Source organism: Dromiciops gliroides, chromosome 6 (assembly GCF_019393635.1).
Source record: "Dromiciops gliroides isolate mDroGli1 chromosome 6, mDroGli1.pri, whole genome shotgun sequence".
Lineage (NCBI taxonomy): Eukaryota > Metazoa > Chordata > Mammalia > Microbiotheria > Microbiotheriidae > Dromiciops > Dromiciops gliroides.
In genome coordinates, this window is record NC_057866.1 from 227,675,038 (window position 1) to 227,702,265 (window position 27,228).

Sequence of the window (27,228 nt, forward strand, 5' to 3'; positions counted from 1 at the left end):
TAAACTTTTCCCACTGGTGACTCCTTTTCGCCCCCCATGGGTGTACTGGTATATAAAATAGTTAAATACAACCTTTTACCATTGCCAATTTTTTTGCAACCCCCACATTCAGGTTTTTTTGTGTTTTTTTTTTTTTTAACTTTTCAGGGTTTTTGTTGTTGTTTTTGCAGGGCAATGACTTGCCCAGGGTCACACAGCTAGTAGGTTTCAAGTGCCTGAGGTCGCATTTGAACTCAGGTCCTCCTGAATCCAGGGCCAGTGCTTTATACACTGCGCCACCTAGCTGCCCCCAAATTCAGTTATACAACTGCATATGGGGTCACAACCCATAGTTTTAAGAAGCTAGGGCTTAGGGAACACAGTCTCACATAAAACCAGACTTTGAAAGCTATACTTAAAATAATTAAGGATCAAGAAAAAACTAATCTCCTGGATAGTTATCAGCCTGGAGGCTCCAGCTCCCTGAATTTACTTGTGTACATCTTCACCAGAAGTGCCTTTTCCTAAAAAGTGAAATTTATAAATGGGCTTGTGAGAAATAACAAAATACTTTATTCAATACTTTCATTATACAAAGGAAAATAGTTTATCTCAAAAATGGGAGGGGGTGAACCAAAGAGAACAGATGTTATTTACATGACATGAGTGGTAGGTCGATATAGAGAAACAAAGGTATTATTATAAGCTTATCACATCAATGGGACCAAAGGATTTTTTTCCAAAAAATCAACTAAACCTTTTGCATTTTTACACCAGACCTTTCCTTGTCATTCTGAGACATAGACAATCCATGTTCCAAATTTTGTCCTTGAAGGGCATGTCATTAAAAGGATCAAAATCCAGTTATTGTGGTGTCTTCACAAAAGAAACTCTTAACCCAGTAGATAGCCCCTGTAGAAATGCAAGAGTGAAAAACAAGAATTAACTCATTTTGTTCAAAATCTTTCCTACTATTTCTCGTTTATATATAACTCTGAAGGTTTGTAAAACCTTTCTCATACATGTTCTTTGATCTTTGTGGTAATCCTGTGAGGGAGGTGCTATTATTATGGTACTTTCATATCGACACTTTTTAAATGAACCACTTTTTAACCCTACTAATGACTAGAAAACATGTTTAACCAAATGCAAAATTTCATGATATTCATGAAATTTCATCAATGTCCAAATAGACAAAGATAAAAGCAGAGGAAAAAGAAAATTCCTTATAAATTTAAAAGTCAGAATACAGTTTCCCTTAGAAGACACACACTACTTTTACAATTGGATTTGAGTTTCTAGACCTTAAATGGTCAGTTGATTCAACTCTTCAGATGTGGAAAAGAATATAATAGTGAATGGCCTATGAGGGAGAATAAGACAAGCCTCTGTGTAGGGGATAAAGGACATCCACATGGGAGCTTCAGGGAGGGGGAGGATGATTGGCAGCATCTAGCCTTGCCATCCATGGTTTCTAAGGCAGGTACTCATATACAAAAACAGGCCATGAAGTACCTCTTATTATGATAGTTTAAGTTAAACCCAAGTTTTGACATTTTTCTTTAAATATTAATATTTTAGCTGTTAAGGTTTACAAGCGAACTTGTAAAGATTAAAAATAAAAAGAAAAAGAAGAAAAGCAAGAATCTGGTCCTGTGACCGTGAGATTAACAAAAGAATATATCTAAATTCAGAATACTAATAGTTATATATTAGTTATGTTTGCATATAATAAGTATAAATAATAATCCCTAGTAATTCAATGTTGCGGAAAAAACAACTGACCATTTTAATGAGGTGAAGTCTGAAGGAATAAAAAAAATTGTTTTCATTTAATTGATAGGACATGATAATTGTACATCCTGCGGTTTCATGTTTATGTGAAAACGAGCTACAGTACTGTATTTTCCTCTCTATTTCAACAAAATGTTATGATCGTCTTCTCCCATCTTGAAGTATTTCCATACCACAAGTTGGGGTGGGGAGAAAGGGGGAGTACAAGGCAAGACAAGGGAGAACAGAAGAAAACCCAAATAAATAAGAATAGACACAGCAAAATATGTGTCAGTTATAAAACATTAAGTCTTACAAAATTCAAGGAATCACAGGAGACATTTTGTAATTTGCATATACTTTACAATGCCTACTCTACTTTCAGTGTTTCCAAAAACAATAGGAACCAAGACTAGATGGGGAGGGAAGGGAAGAGAGGAGCTGAGATCACCAGGAAAGATCTAGAACAGGGCTTTTAAAAAAAATGGTATTTTGTTTTTTTCCAATTACATTGTAAAGATAGTTTTCAATATTCATTTTTGTAAGATTTTGAGTCCCCAATTTTTCTCCTTCCCTCCTTTCTCTCTCCCCTCCCCAAGACAGCAAACAATCTGATATAGGTTATACATTACAATCATGTTAAACATATTTCCACATTAGTCATGTTGTGAGAGAAGAATCATAATAAAAGGGGAAAACCACAATAAAGAAACAAAATAACAACAACAAAAGGGAAAATAGTACACTTCAATCTGCATTTATATTCCAGTTCTTTTTCTAGCTGTGGAGTCTTTTGGAATTGTCTTGGATCATTTGTACTGCTGAGAAGAGCTTATAGTTAATCATTACACAATGCTGTTGATACAATGTTCTCTTGGTTCTGCTCAATTCACTCAGCATCAGTTCATGTAAGACTTTTCAGGTTTTTCTGAAACCTGTCTGTTCATCATTTCTTACGACACAATAGTATTCCATTACATTCACATACTACAACTTGTTCAACCACTCCCCAGTTGATGGGCATCCCCTAAATTTCCAATTCTTTACCACCACAAAAAAAAAGCAGCCATAAATATTTTTTGTACATGTGGGTCCTTTTCCCTTTTTGACAATCTCTTTGGGATATAGACCTATTGCTAGGTCAAAGGTTATGCACAGTTTTAATTCCAAATTTCTCTCCTGAATGGTTGGATCAATTTACAACTCCACCAACAATGCATTAGTCTCCCAATTTTACCACATCTTCTCCAACACTTACCATTTTCCTTTGTTGTCATATTAGCCAATCTGATAGGTGTGAAGTGGTACCTCAAAGTAGTTTTGATTTGCATTTCTCTAATCAATAGTGACTGAGAACATTTTTTCATATGACTATAGATAGCTTTAATTTCTTCATCTGAAAACTGCCTGGTCATATCCTTTGACCATTTCTCAGTTGGGGAATGACTTGTATTCTTATAAATTTGATTCAGTTCACTATATATTTGAGAAATAAGGCCTTTATCAGAAACACTGACTATAAAAATTGTTTCCCACCTTTTTCCTTTTCTTCTAATTTTTGTCACACTGGTTTTGTTTGTGCAAAAATTTTTTAATTTAATGTAATCAAAATGATCCACTTTGCATTTCATAATGTTCTCTAACTCATCTTGAATTTGGTCACAAATTCTTCCCCTCTCCATAGATCCGACAGGGAAATTATTCCTCTTTTAATTGGCCTATGATATCACCTTTTGTGTCTAAATCATGTACCCATTTTGACCTTATTTTGGTATATGGTGTAAGATGTTGGTCTATGCCTATTTTCTGCCATACTATTTTTCCGTTTTCCCAGCAGTTTTTGTCCCATTATGAGTTCTTTCCCAGAAGCTGGAGTCTTTAGGTTTATCAAACAGTAGACTGCTACAGTCAATTACTACTGTGTCTTATATGCTCAACCTGAGCACTGAGTGGTGACTCTATTTCTTAGCCAGTACCAAATAATTTTAATAATTGCAACTTTATAATATAGTTTCAAATCTAGTATGGCTAGGCCACCTTCCTTTGCATTTTTTTAAAAATTCCCTTGATACACCTGACCTTTTCTTCTTCCAGATAAATAGTTATTTTTTCTAGCTCAATGAAATATTTTCTTGGCAATTTGATTAATATGGCACCAAGTAAGTAAATTAATTTAGATAGAACTGTCATTTTTAATATATTAGCTCATCCTAACCCCATGAGCAATAGGTATTTTCCCAATTGTTTAGATCTGATTTTATTTATTTATTTAGATATGATTTTGTCTGAAAAGTGTTTTGTAATTGTGTTCATATAGATTTGTCTTGGCATCTAAATAATTTATATTGTCTACAGTTATTTTAAATGGAATTTCTCTTACAGCTGGGCTTTGTTGGTCACATATAGAAATGCTGATGATTTGCTAAAATTGTTCATGGTTTTCAAGTAGTTTTTTAGTTGATTTTTCTATATTCTCTAAGTATACTCTCATTATCATTTGCAAAGAGTGATAGTTTTGTTTCCTCCTTGCCTATTCTAATAATTCCTTCAATTTCTTTTTCTTCTCTTCTTGCTAAAGCTAAGATTTCTAGTACAATATTGAATAACAGTGGTGATAAATGGACATCCTTGTTTCACCCTTGATCTTACTTCTATCCCCATTACATATAATGTAATTGATGATGCTTTGATAACACTTATCCCCATTGTATATAATGCTTGCTTATGGTTTTATATAGATACTGCTTACCACTTTAAGGAAAGTTCCACTTATTCCTATACTCTAGTGTTTTTAATAGGAATGGGTGCTACATTTTGTCAAAAGCTTTCTCTGACTCTATTGAGATAATCATATGATTTCAGTTAGTTTTGTTATTGATATGGTCAATTATATTGATAGTTTTCCTAATATTGAACCAGCCCTACATTAAGTTATGAGTTATAGGAAATAGTATAATTCCCACCTGGTCATAATGGTATTATGATGATAAATTGCTGTAATCTCTTTGCTCATATTCTATTTAGAATTTTTGCATCAATATTGTAACGATTGGAATGACGCCACCTGCTGGAGACTTACTGTAGAAAAGCTCTACCATGAGGTGAAGGCCTCTTAGGGGCAAGCCATGTGGTCAAGGTCCTTAGCATCAGGAAGTGATGTTTGCTCGTGGGTACTGTCTATCAAGGCTACCAGCCAATCAACTTGAGGAGCCTCCCATTTCTGGGAGGGAGACATGAAGTAGGAAGCTGACACTAGCGGAGGGGTTCTGTCTCCTTTTGGTTCCTGAGCTCGCCATGGTGAGATGGATGATAGGGTCTCTTAGAAATAGTTAGATTTTTTTACCTTTCTCTCTGATCCTAATGCTCTTTAATAAATAAACACTTAAATACTCTTGCTAAAGCTTATAATTTATTGGTGACCACTCATTAGATTTTAGATAGTATTTTAGCCCCTTACAATATTCATTAGGGAGATTGGTCTATAATTTTCTTTCTGTTTTTGTTCTTCCTGGTTTAGATATCAGCATCATATTTGTCTCATAAAAGGAATTTGGTAGGATTCCTTCACCTATTTTTATAAATAGTTTATATAGTACTGGAAATAATTGTTCTTTAAATGTTTGGTAGAATTCAATTGTAAATCCATTTAGCCTTGGAAATTTTTTCTTAGGGAGTTCACTGATGGCTTGTTCAATTTTTTTTTCTAAAATGGGTTTATTTAAGCATTTTATTTCCTCTTCTGTTAATCTGGGTAATTTATATTTTTGTAGTAAATATTCATCCATTTAATTTAGATTGTCAAATTTATTTGCATATAGTTGGACAAAATAGCTCCTAACTACTGCTTTAATTTCCTCTTCATTTTTGATACCAGTAATTTGTTTTTCTTTCTTTTAAATGAAATTAACCAAAGGTTCACCTATTTTATGGGTTCTTCATAAAGCCAACTTAGTCTTATTTATTTTATAGTTTTCTTACTTTCAAATTTATTCATCTCTCCTTTGATTTTCAGAATTTCTAATTTGATATTTAATTGGGGATTTTTAATTTGTTCTTTTTCTAGCTTTTTTTAGTTGCATGTCCAATTCATTGATCTCCTCTTTCTCTATTTTATTCAGGTAGGCATTTAGAGATATAAAATTTTCCATAAGAACTGCTTTGGCTACACCCCATAAATGTTGGTATGTTATCTCATTGTCATCCTCTTTAATGAAACTGATTGTTTCTATGATTTGTTATTTGACCCACACATTCTTTAGGATGAGATTATTTAGTTTCCAATTAATTTTTAGTCTATCTTTCCATGGCTCTTTATTAGATGTAATTTTTATTGCATCAGGATCTGAAAAGGATGCATTTACCATTTCTGCCTTTAAGCCCTAATTCATGGGCAATTTTTGTGTAGGTGCCATGTACCACTGAGAAAAATGGATATTCCTTTCTGTTCCCGGTCAGTTTATCGAGTTCTGAGAGGGGGAGGTTGAGGTCCCACACTAGTACAGTTTTGCTATTTCTTCCTATAACTCATAACTTCTCTAAGAATTCGGATCCTATACCACTTAGTGCATATGTTTAGTATTGATATGACTTCATTGTCTATGGTACCTTTGGCAAGATGTAGTTTCCTTCCTTTTAATTAGATCTATTTTTGCTTTTGCTTTGTCTGAGATAAAGACTGCTACCCCTGCTTTTTTTACTTCAACTGAAGCATAATTTATTCTGCTGCAGCCTTTTACCTTTACTCTGTGTGCATCTCTCTGCTTCAAATGTGTTCCTTGTAAACAATTTACTGTAGGATTCTGCTATCTACTTCTGTTTAATGGGAAAGTTCATCCTATTCACATTCACAGTTATGATTATTAATTATGAATTTCCCTTGTTTATACTTTTCTCTCTTTTACCCTGTTCTTCATTTTTACTTCTGCCTCCCTCAATCAGCCCCTCCCTTTTTCTTTCCCCTTTCCCCTCTCACTTCTGCCCTCCCATCTAGCAACACTACCCCCTTTTTCTTTTCCCTCCTACTTCCCCAGAGGGTAAGATAAATTTCTATAACCAACTGAAAGTGTATGTTATTCTCTCTTTGAGCCAACTCTGATGAGATTAAGAATCAAACACTTCTAACCACTGTGAGAAAATAATGGGTTTTGGACCCCCAAAGGTGGGGTGGGGGGTGGGATTGACTGGATTGACTGACTTCAAAATTAATTCAATTAAAACCACACCTGCCTGGCCCTAAAGAGGGTGTGTTCTCAGAGGGTGTGAACTCTGACCTCAATAAGGGACCACCCTCAAGTCCAGTGAACCAACAGATTTGAATGATGCTAGCCAATTAGCTTTAAGCAGTGTGTAAGAACCGCCTCTCCTCCGGACTCATAAAAAACTTCCACACGCAGTTACTCTCAAGTTGGGCTCTCTGAAGCGCTTGTGGTGGCAGAGGATTTTGAGGAAGAAGCAGCCCAGGCTGAGGTCTATTTTTCCACTAGGCTAGAAGGCCAGGCTGAGTTCTATTCTCTCCTCTAGGCTAGAAAGGCCTTTTCTTAACTTTCTGAGCTAGGTGTTCTCTTTTTTCTAATACTTGGTATGCTTTAATAAATGCTTAATGCCCAAAAACTGGTGCTAAAGCTTCTAATTTATAAGTAATAAATATATTAGAAACCCCAGCTAATTTTACCCAAACATGGGACAGAAATAAGGCAACCACAATAAATATTTGGGGGGGGCGGGGCAATGGGGGTTAAGTGACTTGCCCAGGGTCACACAGCTAGTAATTGTCAAGTGTCTGAGGCCGGATTTGAACTCAGGTACTCCTGAATCCAGGGCCGGTGCTTATCCACTGCGCCACCTAGCTGCCCCCAACCACATTAAATTTTACACGTCACATCACCTCCCTTCATCCCCTCTTTTGTAATTGGTCTCTTGTACCTCTTCACATTTACTCAATTCTGCCTCCCCATTCTTCTTCTCCCAGTACAATCCTTTTTTTTTAACCCCTTAAATTTTTTTTTTTTAATATCATCACATCAGAATGTATACTCCTATCTGCCCTAATAGAGATACAGTTCTTAAGAGTTCCAAATATCTTCTTCCTGTGTGTGGATGTAAACATTTTAAGCTTACTGAATAACATGTTTTGTGTTTGGTTTTTTCCCCTGTTTTAGCTTTTTATGCTTCTCCCGAGTCCTGTATTTGATCATTTCCTGAAATATGCTCTTTTTTTGATCATGGCTTTCAGGTAATCCAATAATTCTTTTAAATTATCCCTCCCACATCTATTTTCCAAGTCTCTTATTTTTTCTAATGAGGTATTTTATATTTTCTTGTATTTTTACATTTTAAAAATTCTATTTGTTTCCTGATGTCTCAGAGTCATTGGCTTCCATCTGCCCAATTCTGATTTTTATGGAATTATTTTCTTCAGTTAGTTTTTTTTTTTTTTTTGGTTTTTTAGTGAGGCAATTGGGGTTAAGTGACTTGCCCAGGGTCACACAGCTAGTGAGTGTTAAGTGTCTGAGGCCGGATTTGAACTCAGGTACTCCTGACTCCAGGGCCGGTGCTCTATCCACTGTGCCATCTAGCTGCCCCCAGTTAGTTTTTGTACCTCTTTTTCCTTTTGTTTTTTTCGTTTTTGTTGGGCAATTGGGATTAAGTGACTTGCCCAGGGTCACACAGCTAGTAAGTGTTAAGTTTCTGAGGTCGGATTTGAACTCAGGTACTCCTGTCCTGACTCCTGACTCCTGACTCCAGGGCTGGTGCTCTATCCACTGCGCCACCTAGCTGCCCCGAAAAAAACAACTTCTTAAAACATAGAATTGGGGGCAGCTAGGTGGCGCAGTGGATAGAGCACCGGCCCTGGAGTCAGGAGTACCTGAGTTCAAATCCGACCTCAGACACTTAACACTTACTAGCTGTGTGACCCTGGGCAAGCCACTTAACCCCAATTGCCCAACAAAAACAAACAAACAAACAAAAAAACACAAGAAATTATTTTTTTAATGGGCTTTTTTTTCCCATTTGGCTGTGATAAAATAATGCAACTGGACAGACACCCAGGGGTCCTACCTGAATGATTGTACTGTTTGGGAAACCAGCTAGGGATGACTGGATATGGGCCACACCTGGCCTGCCCTGAGTGACATCAGCAGGGGAACCACTCTCCACATCTAGCTTGAAGGACCTCCCTTTTCGGGGAGGGAAAGTAAAAGTTTAAAAAAAAAAAAAGGAACACTTGCTGAGGGGAGTGGGTCTTTTTCCTGCCATTTTTCTTCTGAGAGGCCACGGCTGAGAGGCCGCACAGTTGTTTCCTACTGAAACTACAGACCCCAGGTGGTGAGTTAATAAAAACAAATCCAACTCTTTGAATTAGCTGAGCTGGAAGCAAGTTTGGGGATTGTGTCGGTCTTTGCTAGGGCCAGGGAGATTATCCATTTTCCTCTTTCCCTATTCCCTTGTCATTAGCTTAATTAATTTCACCTTTGCTGTGTATTTTATTCCTATTAATAAAACCTGATTTGTTTGTGGAAAAGAGGCTGTCAATCCCCTTTCTTATTGGCCTGGGAGAAATAACTAAAAAAGGCAGTTCAGAGGGGAGGAAACTTGGGACCTAGAGGTCCCTCATTATTTTCTGAACCCCAATATTATGGGGAGCCACCCAATTAACTCTCCCCATATTAAATTTGGCCAATTGTATTTTTTTTTTGTGGGGCAATGGGGGTTAAGTGACTTGCCCAGGGTCACACAGCTAGTAAGTGTCAAGTGTCTGAGGCTGGATTTGAACTCAGGGCCAGTGCTTTATCCACTGCGCCACCTAGCTGTCCCCCTTACTAATATTTCTTAAGAAATAAAGTCTTAAAAAAAAAAAAAGAAAGAAAGTTTTACATCAGCACCATATAAAGGAATGGTCAACTGGGCCAAATTATACATGTCTCTATACAGGTCTTTTTAAGAATATATACCTTTGATGGGGCAGCTAGGTGGTACAGTAGATAAAGCACCAGCCCTGGATTCAGGAGGACCTGAGTTCAAATCTGGCCTCAGACACTTGACACTTACTAGCTGTATGACCCTGGGCAAGTCACTTAACCCTCATTGCCCCCCCACCCCCCCCAAAAAGGAATAAAGAATATATACCTTTAGGCACATCTTTGGACACATGAATTTTTTCAGTATTTAATTCTAGCCAAAATGACCTTATTCCTCTGAATTCAGTAATTTTCTTATGTATATATTTATTTTGTTGTAATGTGGGTAGCATGTCTTCCTTACTAGATTAAAAACTCTAAAAATATTCAAACTTAAAGATGAAAGTGGCATGATGAATATTAAACAGAGATGTCCTTGATCAAAGTTATAATGCCAAGCAAGACACTCTTTTTTTAAAAACCTAAGATTATTTGGAATTAGCACTTATGAATCAAGATTAAGGAGCCAGGTCTAGAATCAGACAAGAGCAGAGGAAGCTAGCCTGTCTTTGAGAAACTGTGCAGCACTTTTACTAGCCCTACACATCTGCCTAAAAGAAAAGTCCATCCATCTTTTTAACTTAACATTCTTCCAATGACACACACAATAGCCACAAGTGACAGAATGACAGTCTTTCAAGAATTAAAGCTAAATATCTCCCAAAGGACAATGAAGGGTAGTGAAGTGGGCATGAGTTGTCTGTAAAACAAAGCCAAGCACTACACATGAGAAGCGGCATAAAAGATCACAACCAAACTATATGACTAGATAGTGAGAGCCAAGTATAACTGAAAGGCTGTTGCATGAAATCTGAAGATATCCAGAGGCATGGATATCCCTAGCTAGCTGAATATAAGTCCTTCAGTGAAGTTGTGTAAGGACCAGGAAGAGATGTGCAGGATGGCCCTGATGGCTGTCTTCTCATTACTGAAGAGAGCAACTGCATGTATCTGAGCACACACCCACTCAAGTGGCACGCTAAAGGGCTTTCTGCTCTGGTTCTCCATTTTGAATGTCAGGATCTGGGGCTCTCTACTCTGCCCAGCGTTAATGGGCTAAGTGAGGAGGCCCAGGTGTAACGATTAGAATGGCGCCACCTGCTGGAGACTTACTGTAGGAAAGCTCCACCATGAGGAGAAGGCCTCTGAGGGCAAGGCCATGCGGCTTTTCTTTGGCGTCAGGAAATGACGTTTGCTTATGGGAGGAAGAGGGGGTGAGGCTGACGCTCTGTATCTCTTTCATCAGGACTCTGGTGGAGAGTGGAGCGAGAAATGCGCTCTCCCTTTAATAATGAATCTAGGTCCTTCTCTCTTCACCAAATTCTTACTCTCCTTAATAAATGCTTAAAAGTCTAACTCTTGCTAAAGCTTATAATTTATTGGCGACCACTCATTAGATATTTTAGACAGACTAGCTAGAATTTTAGCCCCTTACACAGGTTCTAGGTCAGGTCCGTCCACTGATTAGCTGTTTCACAAGTCACCCCACCTCCCTGGCTTCTATTTCCTCAAATACAAAAGGATTTTAATTAGAATGAGCTTTAAGGTCCTTTCCAGATCAAAAACTTTCTTAGGTTATGTTTTGTACATTATTCAACTTTACAACCTATATGAACCATGAAACAGAATGCTTAATGACTTACGGCAGCTTCATTCTCATGAACACCCTCGCCATGAAGAAACTCAAGAGGACACTGACGAAACCAATGAATAGAAGAAGAAACCTATTGAGTTTGGGAATATTTGGTGCATTGGATCGGTCTAGGATTATGAAACCTAAACCTCCCATTGTAAACAGGAAACTGGATGCAAGTCCTTCCATAATATATTGTCCATTTACTCTGCAAAAGAAAGAATAATTTTCTGCAAAAACCATAAATATGAAAATTTCCTGCATTCAAGACTAGCTTATTCTTTAGTTTGAAACTAGGATTCTTAAATGCATACCTACAGAAGTAGGAAATCGTGGATATGAAACACCACATATAAAGCCAGGGATGGTTGCTGTGTTGGCTGGATTTGTCAAATTGCTCTTTTTAGTCTTCAAAAGTGAAGTCTAGTTTGTGTTGTTTTTGTTGTTGTTCTTGTTCTTTGTTAAACATTCATTCTGAATTTTACAATCAGTCTACTATCTAGAATAATAATTATTTTTAATCCTTTATTTCCTTGTCATTCTATCTATATGAAAAAAAAAAATAACATTTTTAGCTGGGTTGCACCCAAAACTCACTTTCCTATAGGATGCCATTTGGAGTAAAACATTTATACAAATCCAAATATGTACTATCAATGGCAAACAAAAGCTAAACTTAAGAGAGATTTTCTTTTTTCTTTTCTTCTTTTTCTTTGCTGGGCAATAAGGGTTAAGTGACTTACCCAGGGTCACACAGTTAGTAAGTGTCAAGTGTCTGAGGCCGGATTTGAACTCAAGTACTCCTGAATCCAGGGCCAGTGCTTTATCCACAGCGCCACCTAGCTGTCCCCGAGAGATTTTCTTGTGTGATAGGTAAGAAACTCACTTTTAAAGGGGAAATCTTTTAAGGGAAAATTACAATATAAAACAATACTCAAAAGTGGCTGACAAGACGTTGACTTCTATTAGGTATCCATAGTTGCTGCAGTTTGCAGCATTGTAAAATTACAATGTTCTTACTCCTGTCTTCCTGTACAATTTTACTTTTGAAAATACAATTGTGCTAACAATGTTCATACTTGTATACTTCTGTCTCAAGAAAATCGATTTAATATACAATGATAATGTTGAGCTGTTAGTGTCAAAATATTACATAAAACTTTTTTCCAATTTATTTGCATCTTTGTAAGCAAAAAAAAAATTATTAAAGCCTAACTCAACAATTAAAACAACAACAACAACAACAACAATGACAAAAAAAAAAACAACCCAATACTCATTACTTGAACTCAACTCATCACCCAGAACATTTCATGGCTGATCTTAAATCCTATAAATTTAAAAAAAACATTTTTATTAATCACATATGCCATAATGTATTCATTACCTTTCCTTAAAAGTGGATCTTTCTTAAACAAGTGACTATAAGCATAAAATTCCTGTAAGACAAGGGTTCTTAACCTTTTGTGTCATAGACCCCCTTTTGGAAAACTGTTTTTAAATGTGTCAAATAAAATACAAAGGAAATTACAAATGAAACCAATTATATTAAAATACAATCACAAAAAAAAAATTTTTTAATTCACAGATTCCAGCTTAAGAAAAAAGAAAGAGGGGCAACTAGGTGGCACAGTGGATAGAGCACCAGCCCTGGAGTCAGGAGGACCTGAGTTCAAATCTGACCTCAGACCCTTGACACTTACTAGCTGTGTGACCCTGGGCAACTCACTTAACTCCAATTGCCTCACTAAAAAAAAAAGAAAAAGAAAAAAGAAAGAAAGAGAGGGGAGGAAAGAAGGGAGGGAGGGAGGGAGGGAGGGAGGGAGGGAGGGAGGGAGGGAGAGAGGAAGGAAGGAAGGAAGGAAGGAAGGAAGGAAGGAAGGAAGGAAGGAAGGAAGGAAGGAAGGAAGGAAGGAAGGAAGGAAGGAAGGAAGGAAGGAAGGAAGGAAGGAAGGAAGGAAGGAAGGAAAAGAAAATCAGGGTCACAGGCTGAACAAGATGGCAGAATGGATTTTTCTCTAATCTTCACAACCTCTAAAATCTCTCTAGAATAGAAATTATGCATCAACAATAAAACAATTTCAGCTGTCTCCATGGTCTAGTACACATACTAATACCTAACTCAACACTCACTCAGCATCATTTCCTCTCACTGCCCACCATACTAAAGAGCCATCCAACCTATGGGCTTGAAACTAAATGCAACCCTCCTACCCCACCCTTTCTGGTGCCACGGAGATCCAAGCTCCAAACTGTAGAAATATGCTAAGGCCTCAATAGCCAGCACTGGGGTACTGTTCTATGCTGCAAACATCTCTGCAGGAGAGCTGAGGAACAGAGGGAAAGAGGCAGCACATGTATTTGGATTTCAAAGAATTAAAAAACTCCCTTCTCCCTCTTCAGAGATTCAAGTTCCAAATGATGTAAATCTGCCCAGGCTACAATGCCACCAGCATAGCAATTCTTGGTACCATCAAGCCAGAGAACTTAGGAACAGAGAGAATGAGATGTGACACCAAGAATGGGAGGTGGAGTGGGGTGGGGTAGAGGGAATTGCACCAGGAGAACTCCACTAAGCCTAAGAGAAAGAGCTCAATCTTCTCAAAAGTCTTGGGGCCGAGACCTAGACCGTCCACCATCGGAAGATGGTGAGATGCTTTTGAGATACTACCCCTAGGGAAAAAATTAACTCAGTCACTCCAAAATCCAGCAGTGAGGGGAACTACTCTTTAAATAAAGGTGCCTTCCCTAAGGAAATTTGGTTGCATTTTAAAATAAGCACACATTGTTCTATTTCCCCTCCCCACCCCATCCCCAGTTACTTTAAGAAAATAACTTCTACCTATATGCCAAGAAAGCAACTGGTCTCTGATGTCCATGTTCATCTGTCATAGATCCAACACTAGGAGGTTCCACAATGACATCATAAATTATTCCTATGTGGAAAATAACAGTGGAAATTAGACTGGGTTAAGACGGTGATAACTTTCATTTCTCTGAAGATTATTTTATTTTATTAAAATAAAAAATGCTTAAGATTTGCAAAGATCAAACGAGACCCAATCTACTTAAGATACAGCCTTTAAACTTTGTGTTCAGAATTTTAGAAAACTATTTCAAGATAAAAATGAAATATTCTTAATTCTTAGTAATGCTGCAAAATAATTAATACTGGAGAAGGCCCCCTTTGTTTAAAGAAAAATACAAATTTATGGCCTGAATTCAGCAAAAAATATTTCCATAACTATCTAAAAGAAATTTTCCCCTTATATTGTGAATTATTTCTGGAGAGGTCCTAGATATGTGTTGAATTTAAAATCAAACAAAATATTTGTCTTTAATTTTAAGACCTAACATTTTCAAAAATCTAGAAACCAATTATGTACCCAATGACTAGGAAACACTATTTGTGTTATATGAACATGTTATACAAGCCCTAAAATTTTATTGTAGTATGAAGAATGAATATTCTTCAGAATATACAGAAAAACAAAGGAAGACTTGATTGAACTAAGACATAAGGCGGTAGAACTGAAATAAAAATATATATGATTACAATAATGTTAAGACAACACCAAAAGGCAGCAGAATCTAATTAATTCAGGTCAGAGTCAAATTAATTCTAGCCAAATTCAGGTCATATTAAATGGCTGTATCAGAGTACCATAGTTAAAACATCTCCATGAAGAAGTAGTTAACTAAGAGTTGATCAACAAGCACCTACTATGTGCCAGGACCTGTGCTAAATGCTGGGGATACAAAGTCAGACCTTGCTCTCAAGGAGCTCACAATTCCATGGGGAGACAATATATAAACAATGCAAACAAGAAATAAGCAGGACATACTGGGTGGTGCTCTCAACAGTAACATCGACATGTTGAGTTTATGATATCTGGGATATCACTGGGACATCCAGTTCAAGATGTCCAAAAGGCAGTTGAAGATAGCAGTCTGGAGATTCTCACTAGACAAGTAGATCAGAATCATTAGCTGACAGATAACACTTGAATACATGGGAGTTGATGAGAGCATCAAGCAAGCCAATATTTAGAAAGGAGATCCCAGAAGAGAGCCCCTGGCAGACACTCTCCCATTAGTAGATATGACCTGGACAAAGATACATCAAAGAAGATTAGAGAAAAAAACAGTAAGACAGGTGGAAGAACCAGGATAAAGTAATGTCAGAGAAACAGGGAGAAGAGAGTATGAAGGAGAAAAGGGTGAGCATTAGTGTCAAAGGCTGTAGAGAGGTCAAGGATAAAGACTAAGAAAATGTCTGGCAATTAAAGAGATCATTGCAAAGTGAAAAGTTACATCCTCTGCCAATTGCCAATCACTACGTTAGGCATCTTTTTGCTTAAATCTTTTGTGAACAGGGACAGTTCCATTCCTTGTACTAATTCCCAGTACTTAAGTACCAGTACCAGGTACAGGACCAGCCAAATAGCAGGCTCACTGGCTAACTGAAGATACTGTAGGGAGGGAATTTGGAGATTTGATATAACAAAACAATATTATCACCATATTTTTAAAAGTCTTTTCTAAAAAAACAAAAAGATAATCTGACAGATAATCTTGATTATCTTCTCATCATGATGTTAAAATCTGTATAAAGGTATTATCATTAACCTTCTTGTTAATACTCAATAGGATAATATTTGCAGTAATAGCAAACTGCTCACTGTTAGGAAGGTCGCACTGATGATTAGGACACAATATCCCATGAGGATACCAGGAAACAAGTGTTTTAGCCTCAATGTTCCCAATAAATACAGTTATAGGACCCTGAATTCTTGTGATCCTCACATGATTTACATTATTTTCCTTTCTCCAATAAACTTATGTGCTTTTCTCCACTCACCTAAAACTTTAAATCTAGCTTAAGGAACAGCAATTTGTAGCCTCTAACCTGAGTATCCCTCTGTCTTCTTGCTGTCAAGCTGGTGTTACTTCTTTGCTATTCCTATGTCCAAATTCCTTCTCTTCATGGCTACTGTCATAAAGAACTTTTCCCCAGTAAAAACTACCATTTGGCCTTTAATGACATTATATCCTCAATTCTTGGATTTTAGGAGAAGAGAAGGAGAGCACCTTCCTCCTTACAGCAAATCTGGAAACCAAAATGGACCAAATTAAACAACATGAATTTATTACAAACTTACTTGCAAATTTTTGTCTAGTAGGGTTTTATACTTATCAGGTATAACGATTGGAATGACGCCACCTGCTGGAGACTTACTGTAGAAGAGTTCCGCCCATGAAGCGAAGGTCTTTGAGGGCAAGACCAGGAGTCTTTTCTTTGGCGTCAGGAAGTGACGCGAGCTAGTGGGAGGAAGAAGGAAGAGACTGGCGCTCACTCTCACTCTCTTTCCTTTGGACTCTGGTGGAGAGTGGAGCTAGAAATGCTCTCTCCCTTTAATAGATAGGAATCTAGGCCTTTCTCTCTCTCTTTATCAAATTCTTATTCTCCTTAATAAATGCTTAAAAGTCTAACTCTTGCTAAAGCTTATAATTTATTGGTGACCACTCATTAGATATTTTAGACAGTTTAGCTAGAATTTTAGCCCTTAACACAGGCAATCAGAAAAATGTTTCATTACGCTTGTTTGATTTAGGTTCTAAGGGCAGCTAGGTGGCACAGTGAATAAAGCACTGGACCCAAGAGGACCCAAGTTCAAATGCAGCCTCAGACACTTGACTAGCTATATGACCCTGGGCAAGTCACTTAACTCTCATTACATGCACGTGTGCACATGTGTGCTCGCACGCACGCACGGACGCACACACACACACACACACACACACACAGATTTAGGTTCTATACAATTTAAACAAATAGAAAAAATTATACTTGGATTCCAATCAATTAAATAATTAAAATAATATATTAAACAATACCCAGGAATAACTCTAACTTTTAAACTGAACATTAAAACAAACTAATTCATTTGACAAATTCAGTAACAGATGGTGATCCTGGCCATTCTCCTTCTCCAGTCAGTTGTAGCATCTAGTTTGTCTTCCAGGCAAAGGTTTTAACATCCTCCCACTCGTCCAGTCAATACAATAAATATGTAATAAGCACCTACTATGTACAAGGTATCAGAGATAAAAGATGAATAAGGCAAAAGTTTCGAGTCTAATGGGGAAGATAATTTGGTGGTAGTGGTGAAGATACATGCTTTGATGGATCTGTGATCTTATCCTCAAATATCAAATATGACAGCAATGGAAAGAGCAGTGTATGTCTAATTCTTCATGACCCTATTTGGGGTTCTCTATGCAAAGATATTGGAGTGGTTTGCCATTTCCTTCTCTGGCTCATTTTACAAAGGAAGAAACTGAAGCAAACTGACTTGCCCAGGGTCACACAAGCTAGTGTCTGAGGCCACATTTGGAATCAGATTGATGAGTCTTCCTTACTCTGGGCCTAGCATTTTAAAGTCAGAGGACCAGCATTCAGATCTCTGCTCTGATACTTACTATCTGTGTGATCCTGAACAACAGTCTGATAAAGCTTATCTGCAAAATCAGGAATTAACATCCTTTCCCAAGAGCAGAACCTATGAAATAAATCTACAGGCAGTTTCCTCCACTGATGAAGATCATAATTCAATCATGGGGAAAAATAACTATAACACTAATCACAATGTGGAAGGGGGCAGCTAGGTGACTCAGTGAATAGAGCACTTGGCCTGGCATCAAACACAGCCTCAGATACTGTGTGACCTTGGGCAAGCCACTTAACCCCGATCTGCCTCATTTCCTCATCTGTAAAATGGAAACACAATGGAGAAAAATATGGCAGAGTACTCCAGCATCTTTGCCAAGAAAAAAAGTCCATGGGGTCTCAAAGAGTTGGACATGCCTGAATAACAACTATGTGCTAACGGAACAGAAATGGTACAAAGAGCTTTGACAGGATTCAAGGATTTCTTCTAGTTGGAAGAATTAAGAAAGGCTTAATGGAGCTGACACCTGAACACAGCCTTCAGAAATGGAAATAATATAACTGAATATATAAATAAATTGCAAAGGACTTAGGTGCTTACTATGTGAAAGTATTATGCTAAGTGCTGGGAATACAAACAGAAAAGAGTACTTGTTCTCAAGGGGCTTGCATTCTAATGGGGAGAGACAACACATACAAGAAACTTCGGTTGCCAGACACATGAAAAGGTCTCATTGTCCCTGGAGGGTAGCAGCAAAGCAGATGGTAATATCCCTTCTGTAACTTTCTTTATCTACTAATAAAACCATTATCAGTTTCTGATGCTGAACCATAGGACTTTGGTGGTGAGAACTTTCTTTTCCTGGGCCTCCATAGTTGTGGTTGCTGAAGAGTTTTGTAGAAGCTGCAGCATCCGAAGAAGCAGTTGCCAGGTCCTACTTCACAGGGACTGCTCCCCTAGATGACGGATTCAGGGACTGGACTACAAACAGGCCTAGTCTTGGGGACTGCTCCCAGAGTTCCTATGCTTAGCCTCCCATCACTGGCAGTTGGTCATTGGTTGGTATTGGTGGTGTTAAGGAAAGTGGGTCCCTTCATACTGATGCTCACCTCATGATGGCTGACATTTCAGGTTTGTAGATGATACAAAATTTCCTTTGATCCTCACAACAGCAATGTTAAGTAGATGCCAGATTACTCCACTTAACAAATGGAGACCATGGTGCTTTAGTAGCTTAAATTGAGGTGCCTGTGGTCAGAGGGCAGAACAAGATCCAAGTATCTGCTGACCCCAAATCCAAAACTCTATTCCTGATACCATGCTGTCTTATAAACGATTTCAATAGGAGGAAATGGTAGGATAGGGAGGCTATTCCAGGAATGGGAGACATCATGAGCAAAGGCATGGAAGATGGGAAATAGCAAAATAAGTTCTGGGAATGGGAGATGGGAGAAGATGATATGTGAGGTGAAAAATGAGGTAGGCCCATAGTGAGTTTGAACAATATCTGTGGTACTTCAACATCTATGCTGATATTCCCTTCAATCACCCTAACTTCCCATGACCTGCTCCTTCACCCTACCCCAGCCACACAGAGATGGTATGAACTTGCCCATTCCTCACATGTGTGTCACTTTCATTTCCATGAATCCTGAAACTCCCCAATCTGATCACAATCTATTGTCATTCCACCTCTCCCTCTGCCTTTCAGTCTTCTCCATCCACATCACACACACACACACCCTCCTGTCTATCCTCTGACCCCTCAGTTCTCAGGCCGTCTCCTCTACATTAGCAACATCACTCTCCTCCTTTCACTATCTTGACTCTAGTTGAACCAGTTCAATTCTTGAGTCCTTTGCCCCCTTATATCTCAACTGTGCCCTGCCAAGCCTCAGCCTTGGCTCATCCCTACCATCTGCTGCCTCTGCTCCTACATATGTGCTACGAAACAAGTAAAGAAAGATCATAAAATCATGCTGAGGAGGTCCACTAAAAATGTATTTGGTGCAACATCAACTGGGCCCTCACTGTCGTAAAGCAACCTGCACCTCCTACACCTCCCTAATTAACCCAATATCTCACCACAACAATCTCAAAGAGGACCATGACAGCAGGAGGTGATGTCATTACTTGCAGTGAATTGGATTTCATTGAGGGAAGGTGGTGCAAAGTCACCAACTTCACTCTCTCTTCCAGAGCCATCTGGGTCCAATGGCAAGATATACATCAGGACAACCGAAGATGACCCTGGATGTTTAAGGCAATTGGAATGAAATGATTTGCCCAGTCACACAGATAGTAAATATCTGAGGTGAGATTTGAACTCAGGTCCTCCCCACTTCAGGGCCAGCGATCTATCAACTGGGCCACCTAGCTGCCCCACAACAGCTCTTGAAACTTTTTCAACGTTCCTTAATTCCTTTGGCTCCCTCTTTCCCTACCCACTCTCAGCAGATAACCTTGCTCCATATTTTACTGAAAAAATTAAGGCTATTCACCAAGAACTCCCTCTTCTCCCCAGTCCCTCATCTTACATCACCCAGATACCTTCTTCCTTCACCTGTTTCATATGAAGAAATGATCCTCTTGCTAAAACTGATCCCACTACAAACAAAAGCCATACCATTCCATCCCATTTTCTCCAACAGATTCCCTTCTCTATCATCCCTACTGTCACTTACCTTCAATATCTCCCTTTCTATTGACAGCTTTCCTACTCCCTACAAACATACCCATGTCTCTACCATCTTCAAAATAAACCCTCACTTGAGGCAATCTATCCTTGCTAGCTACTAGCTGTATCTCTCCAACCTTTTGTAGCTCAATTTCTGGCAAGAGCTCTCGAAAATAGGTGCCTCTGCTTCTTCTACTCTCACTCTCAACAGCCTGGCTTCTGACATCATAATACAACCAAAACAGCTCTCTCCAAAGCTACCAAAGATCTCTTAATTGCCAAATCAAATGGCCTTTTTTTCAATCGTCATCCTTTAAACTTTCTGTAGCCTTTGACATTCACTTCCTATTCTTTAAAATTCTCTTCTCTCTAAATTTTTATATCACTCTCTCCTTATTCTCCTTACACCTATGCTATTGTTCTTTTTCAATCTCCTCTGATGGATCTTCATCCAGATCTTGTCCAGAAACCATGGATGTCCCACAGAATACTGTCTTGGGTCACCTTTTCTTCCCCCCTATTCTATTTCACTTGGTAATCTCATCATCTTTATTCAGATAATTTTCAAATCTAATTATCCAGTCCTAACCTCCACTGACTTCCATTGTCACCTCCAACTCTCTTTTAGACTTCTTGAAATGTTAAATTCAACACATTCAAAACTCAACTCCTTTTCCCCCCAGATCCTCCCCTCCTTTCAAACTTCACTATTACTGTAAAGAGTACCAGTACCCACGCTCAAAACCAAGGACTCATCCTTGATTCCTCACTTTTTCTCACCCCTATTCTATCCTGTTGTCAAAGCCAACTTATTATACCCTTGCAAAAATATCTCAAATACACCCCACGCCCTTCTCTCTCTGATCTCCACCACCTCAGTACAGGCCCTCATCTCCCCACGCTTGGACTACTGTAATAGTTTGCTGGTTGGACTGCTCAGCTACCAAAGTGATTTTTCCTAAGCGCAGGTCCAACCATGTCAACCTCTCACAGTGGCTCTCTATCACCTCCAGAATCAAACATCAACTTCATTTGTCATCCAAAGCCAAATTACCTACCCCTCCCACACATACCTTTCCATTCTGCTTAGACCTTATGTTGTTGTTTGTCCTTCATTTTTGAAGAGGACCAATGAAACCACAAGATGATGTCTTGACTTGCTCATGAACTAGATTTAAGTGAGGCAGAGATACATAAAGTCATCAGGCTTGCTCTCTCTTCCAGAGTCCAGTGGCAGGACAAAAGCCTGGACAACTTTCAATGGCCCAGGAAACAGTGAATGGATGCCCTTAGCTCTTGGATGTCTGACCAAGCTCTCCAAAGCCCCAGCTTCAGCTGCCTTCATGGTCAAGGAAACAAATTGTTTTCATCTACCCATTCTGCTAGGGGAGATCTTGTGTTTCCCCCTAAGTCACTGACAAGTTTGAGGCCTGTCAGTTACCATCAACCTGCTTTCGCTCATCTGCTGAGACAGTTTTACCAGTAAGGCCACTGCTACAGCTTCGTGGAACCCCAGGTGAGAGCTGGGTGTGACAAGGAGACACCAAAGGTGGATGAGCACCCCTTAAAAGGATTCAGCAAGGGGCAGCTAGGTGGCACAGTGGAAAGAGCACTGGCCCAGGATTCAGGAGGACCTGAATTCAAATCCAACCTCAGACCCTTGACACTTACTAGCTGTGTGACCCTGGGCAAGTCACTTAACCCCAATTGCCTCACCCAAAATAAATAAATTTTTAAAAATTAAAAAAAAAAAAGCCCTCGTGTCAGAGGTGCAGTACTCCCTGCACACCCCATACACCCCTCCCCACCATGTACTCCTTGACCAGGTGACACTAGCCTCCTTGCTCTTCCTCAAACAAAAGACCCATCTCTCAGCTCTGGGCATCCCCCATCCCTGGAATGCTTTCCCTCCTTAGTTCTACTTACTGGCTTCCCTGGTTTCCTTTGATACCAGCTAAAATCCCACCCTCTAGAGGAAATCTTTCCCAATTCCTCTGTCAATTATTTCATATTTATTATGTTTATAGACTGTCTGTACATAGTTGTTTTCATGCTATCTCCTCATTTGACCATAAGCTCCTAAATGGTAGGGCCTGTCTTCTGCTTTTCTTTGTATCTCCAGTGCTGAGCACAATGCCTGACACATAGTGAGCACTTAATAAATGCTTACTGACTCTTTGACAAGTAATGGCTTTACTAAAGGTTTTTGATGAGGAGAGTGACACTACCCAAAACATTTATCAGTACAATTTTCTAAAATTTATGCAGAGCACCACCTGGAGCAGTAGTTTCTCAAACTTTTATTTTTTGCTTCTTTCACAGTATTATTTTTTTCCCTGAAGAATCATGGCATACTACATGATTACAGGTGTAAATTTATATAATTCATACACCTAGCAGAAAATCCAGACTATTGTGCCACATGAGAACCACTGCCTACAGGAAAGAAAGTCTAAAGGTAGGGAGACCAATTAAGAATCTGGACAAGAGGCAATGAAACTCCTGGACTAGGATGGTAAAGAGGGGTCTGATGTTGGATACACTTCAAAGAAAGGGTTGACAGCACTAGAGACAGAAATAGAGAAAAGAATAAAAAACAACTCCTTGAAGCTGGAGAACTTAAAAGAACAAAACACCATCAGACATATGGGATAATGTAAGAATTAAGTAAGAATTAAGAGGATGGATAGAGTTTTGTTAGGGGTAAGGTGAGGAGAGAAACTGAGGCATACTTGAAGTTCCATTTGAGCATCCACATGGTATCCATGTGTTCCATAGACAACTGGAAAGGTGGGGACTATATAGTCTAGGAGCATCAATCAGGTCTGAAGATACAGTATCTAAAAGTCATCCCCTGAGAGTTGATAACTAAAACCACATCCTACATAAAAATGAATGATATGACAGCATAGAGAGAAAGGTAATAAGGACAGATACTTGAGTGACGCTCATGTTTAAAACAGCAAGATAATGATCCAAGGATCCAAAGCAGGAGTGGTCAGATATTGAAATCATAAAAGAACAAAGATGTACTCTCTAAAGAAAACATTTGGGAATTGTACTTTAAATTAAAAAGTCTACAAGTGTTCCAAAAGACTTCTGGACACTAAAGCTTCCTGGGAGGGCATGGGCAAAGAACAGTGAATCTAATGTAGGTACACAGTAACTTCAGGTAAAGTTAAAAGCAAAACTTCCATAATGGAAAGAAACTGGTAGATGAGGATGCAGCTACAGAACTCTAGTTCTCAGTTTCCTCCCAGATAAGAATGTTCCATTGAATGAAAAATAAGGTCCCCTTTAGACGCTTAATAATTTGTAATTCTGTAAACTATTATTTATAAAGATAGGAAAATTAATTTTAAAATTTCATTCACTGAATGACATTTGTAATATGTTAAGAAAAAACCTTAAATGAACACTTCTGATTACTACCAGTATTCTAGAATTTTTCTCTCAATTCATTTATTTCCAGATGAATTTTGTTATTATTTTTTCTAGCTGTATAAAATAATTTTTAGGAAGTTTGATTGGTATGGCACTGAATAAGTCCAGGTTTGGTACCGCTAACCCACCTTCCAGTGAATTTTTTTCATTATTTCCCTGGATATTCTTGATTTTTTGTTTTTCCAGATGAATTTTGTTATTATTTTTTCTAGCTGTATAAAATAATTTTTAGGTAGTCTGATTGGTATGGCACTGAATAAGTCCAGGTTTGTCTCAATTCATTTATACAGGAATTAGTGCATTATTTCCACTTCACTGTCATGAGTATTTAGAACCTGTAGGCTCTCTAGCCAAGAGATGTGATCTACTGAAAAGGGTGAATCAAAAGATCCAAACTCTAATCTCAGCTCTACCACTAACTAGTGAGAGAATCTGAGAGGAATGGAAAAATAAGGGGCCATCTACTCTAAACTAAACCTGAAAAAGAATGCTCTTCTACAGAATACCACACAAGTAGTCATCTAGCCTTTGCTTGAAATCCCTAGGTATGAAATCCCTTCTTCCACTTTGGGAAAGCTACTGATCCTCATTATGGCACAAGGCCCTTTACAATCCTGGATGCCCTTTTAAAAACACTCTCCAGCTTATTCAAGAATTTTCTAAAACACAGCACCCCGAACTGAATAAAATATTCTACAGCTGGTGTGACCAGAGTGGAATGGCATTGTCACTTTCCTATTCTATGGTACTATCCCTATAAGAGTTTCCTCACCAGTAAAGATTAAGATTCAACTGAATTAGATGACTTCTATAGTCCCTTCTTGCTATGACATTCTTTATTAAAATGTCTTCTTAATCTGCAATACTTATGATTCAAAGATTTTTCTAGGCTGAGTTTATCCAAAATGAAATTAGAAAGCAGCCAGACAAGAGCAGATGTATTTATTTATTTTTACAGGACAATGAGGGTTAAGTGACTTGCCCAGGGTCACACAGCTAGTTAAGTGTCAAGTGTCTCAGGTTGCATTTGAACTCAGGTCCTCCTGAATCCAGGACCAGAGCTTTATCCACTGCACCATCTAGCTGCCCCTAGAGCAGATTTTAAAGCTTTAAAAGGCTGAAGAGAAGAGGCAATTCTTGTAAAGGACCCACCCTTTTCAACTTCTTACTACAATGCTTCAAAGACTTCTGATATCACTGTTGTGAATAAGGCTGAGACAAACCTTCCACTCAGTTTATTATGTGAATTATGGTGCTGAAAAAAAAATGTCCTCACCAGTAACCTTCTCCTTTCTGGCAAAGAACTTCTCCAAATTAAGCCAGGCTAGTTCTTTGCTGGCTTTTGATTATCCAAGCTTACATTCCATTGTCTGTCTATGAACAAAGGAAATTCTTTAACTCTGGGTCTGCTTCCGGGGTACTTCTAACCAAAAATAACCCAAAAGGGGGTAGAAGGGGAGAAGGCGTGTCAACGGATAAATTTCATAAGGGCCCGTGAACTGGGGGAACGGGGGACAGGGTGGGAGGTGGGGGTGACTGAACCTTTACTGCAACATAATTGTATTCCTTTGTAATCCCACGTATTTTAGTTATGCTTTTATAAATACTAAGGGCTCACAGGCTTCACTGATCAAACTTCCAAATGACTAAAAACTCCTGGACTAGCCCCCTAGATTTAGGTAATTCAGTGTTTATGAATTAAATTATTCTGTTTGCTTTGTCTAGAATTGCTTGCCTGTTGTCTTCCCCGTTGGATTTAAGCTCTTTTTGTATACCCACCGCTTAACAGAGTGCCTGGAACACCGTAGGCACAGAATAAGCGTTTACTAAATTGAATTATACAGCTTGCTTTGTACGAATTCGTCTGCCTGGTGTCTCCGCCGTTAGATCGTATGCTCCTCGAAAGCAGGGACTACCTCTTGCCTCCTTTTGTATCCCTATAGCTGAGCACAGTGTCTAGCACGTAGTAGACGTTAGTAAATGTTAGCGATGGATTAACGTGACAAATGTCTACGTCCAGACACACACTCCTCCTGTACAAAGCTGGAGACTAAGGGGCGACATGTATGAACGCAAATGAACCCGCTGGGGACCCCCGAGCCCCAGCCCCGCCGGCGTTACCTCCAGTGATGAGAAAATAAGACACCACCACCAAGGCGTACACCGTCATAGCTGACGGCATGTGGGCCCAGGGCGGCTTCTTCAGCTTCAGGTTGGGACATTCGAGGACCACGAAGGGCACCCGGTACAAAGTCTCCATGTCAGCGGCGACGTACGACAGCCCCAAGCCTTTTGCTCCTTTGTCGCAGGCGTTACCGCCGCAGCCGCGGCACCGGAAGTAGAACCCTTCGTTGGGAGCATGCTCAGGGAGGTATCGCTAGGGTCCTGAAAGCTAAGCAAAAGCCTGAGGAAGAATAGAAGAGAGCCGTGGCAAGAAACCCTAGCAAACTTAAACATAAAATGCAATTACTTTTAGATGTCTCAAGACATTGGGGTCTTCGGGCATCTGGGGCTTTTTAACATACAATTGAGTGACAAGGTTTAACCGGCCAGGACCCACAACAGCTCTCGACGTGGCGACGGCGGAGGAGCGGAACGAGTCCCTCCCTGCTTTGCTGCTCCCCCCGGCCGCAGAGCTGGGCGGGCTCTGACGTCGTGGAACTCCGGGATTGGATGAGCATAACGTGGCGCCCAGGTGGGCGGGCGCTTTGGGTTGCCAGGCGGCTCAGACTCAGACCGGAAATTGCGTAGTAGTCGCTGGGTTTTACCTCTGCTTGAAGATAAAAGACTTGTCACTGGAAGCGCTCTCTTACAGGAGATCAAAACCCCGTTTGTTTGTTTTTTTTTTTACAAGAAAGAGCCTGACTCCTGTAATAAGTAGAGTCATATTTCAGATGCAGGTTTTTGGTCTCTAAATCCAGTGTTCTTTCTAATATATCTTACTACCTTTTGCCGTTTACTTTCTCCACTGTGAAATGAAGTGGAGGGTACCCTAACTTCTTCTATAGCCGAAAAAGGGAATATTTCCCATAGGCCCAGCTAATTGCAATTCTATTATCTCTGGGTGTTTTAGCTACGTACAGAAGACCGGGTGCCTCTTCTTTTCCATTGTATCATCTCAGCATTGGAAGGGACCTCAGAAGTCATGTGACTTCAACTCATTCTTGGGCAGAAAGTAAGAATCCCAGGGATGCCGTAACAGCAATATTGTGTGATGATCTCAGCAATCCAATGATCCAAGACAGTTGTGAAGGACTTTGGATGAAATGTACTGTCCATCTCCAGAGAAAGAAAGGCTGTAGTCTGAATATA

At 39.1% G+C, this 27,228-nt stretch overlaps 1 protein-coding gene across 1 annotated transcript; it reads right to left on the reverse strand.

Annotated features, from left to right (window-relative positions):
• Nucleotides 1–223: 223 nt before the first annotated feature.
• Nucleotides 224–26,262, reverse strand: OSTC (oligosaccharyltransferase complex non-catalytic subunit). Its single transcript, XM_043972653.1, has 4 exons — nucleotides 26,038–26,262; nucleotides 14,186–14,279; nucleotides 11,354–11,551; nucleotides 224–891 (listed from the first exon to the last, which is right to left on the reverse strand). Exons 1-4 carry the CDS (start codon nucleotides 26,174–26,176, stop codon nucleotides 873–875), a joined length of 450 nt encoding a protein of 149 aa, XP_043828588.1. The 5' UTR covers nucleotides 26,177–26,262; the 3' UTR covers nucleotides 224–872.
• Between the last annotated feature and the right edge of the window lie 966 nt (nucleotides 26,263–27,228).

Coding starts and splice junctions, on each gene's coding strand:
- OSTC (XM_043972653.1), bottom strand. CDS start 26,176: ATGGAGACTTTGTACCGGGTGCCCTTCGTGGTCCTCGAATGTCCCAAC. Junction 14,280..26,037: donor TTATTTTCTCATCACTGGAG/GTAACGCCGGCG, acceptor TTTTCCACATAG/GAATAATTTATGATGTCATT. Junction 11,552..14,185: donor GTTGCTTTCTTGGCATATAG/GTAGAAGTTATT, acceptor TTTCTTTTGCAG/AGTAAATGGACAATATATTA.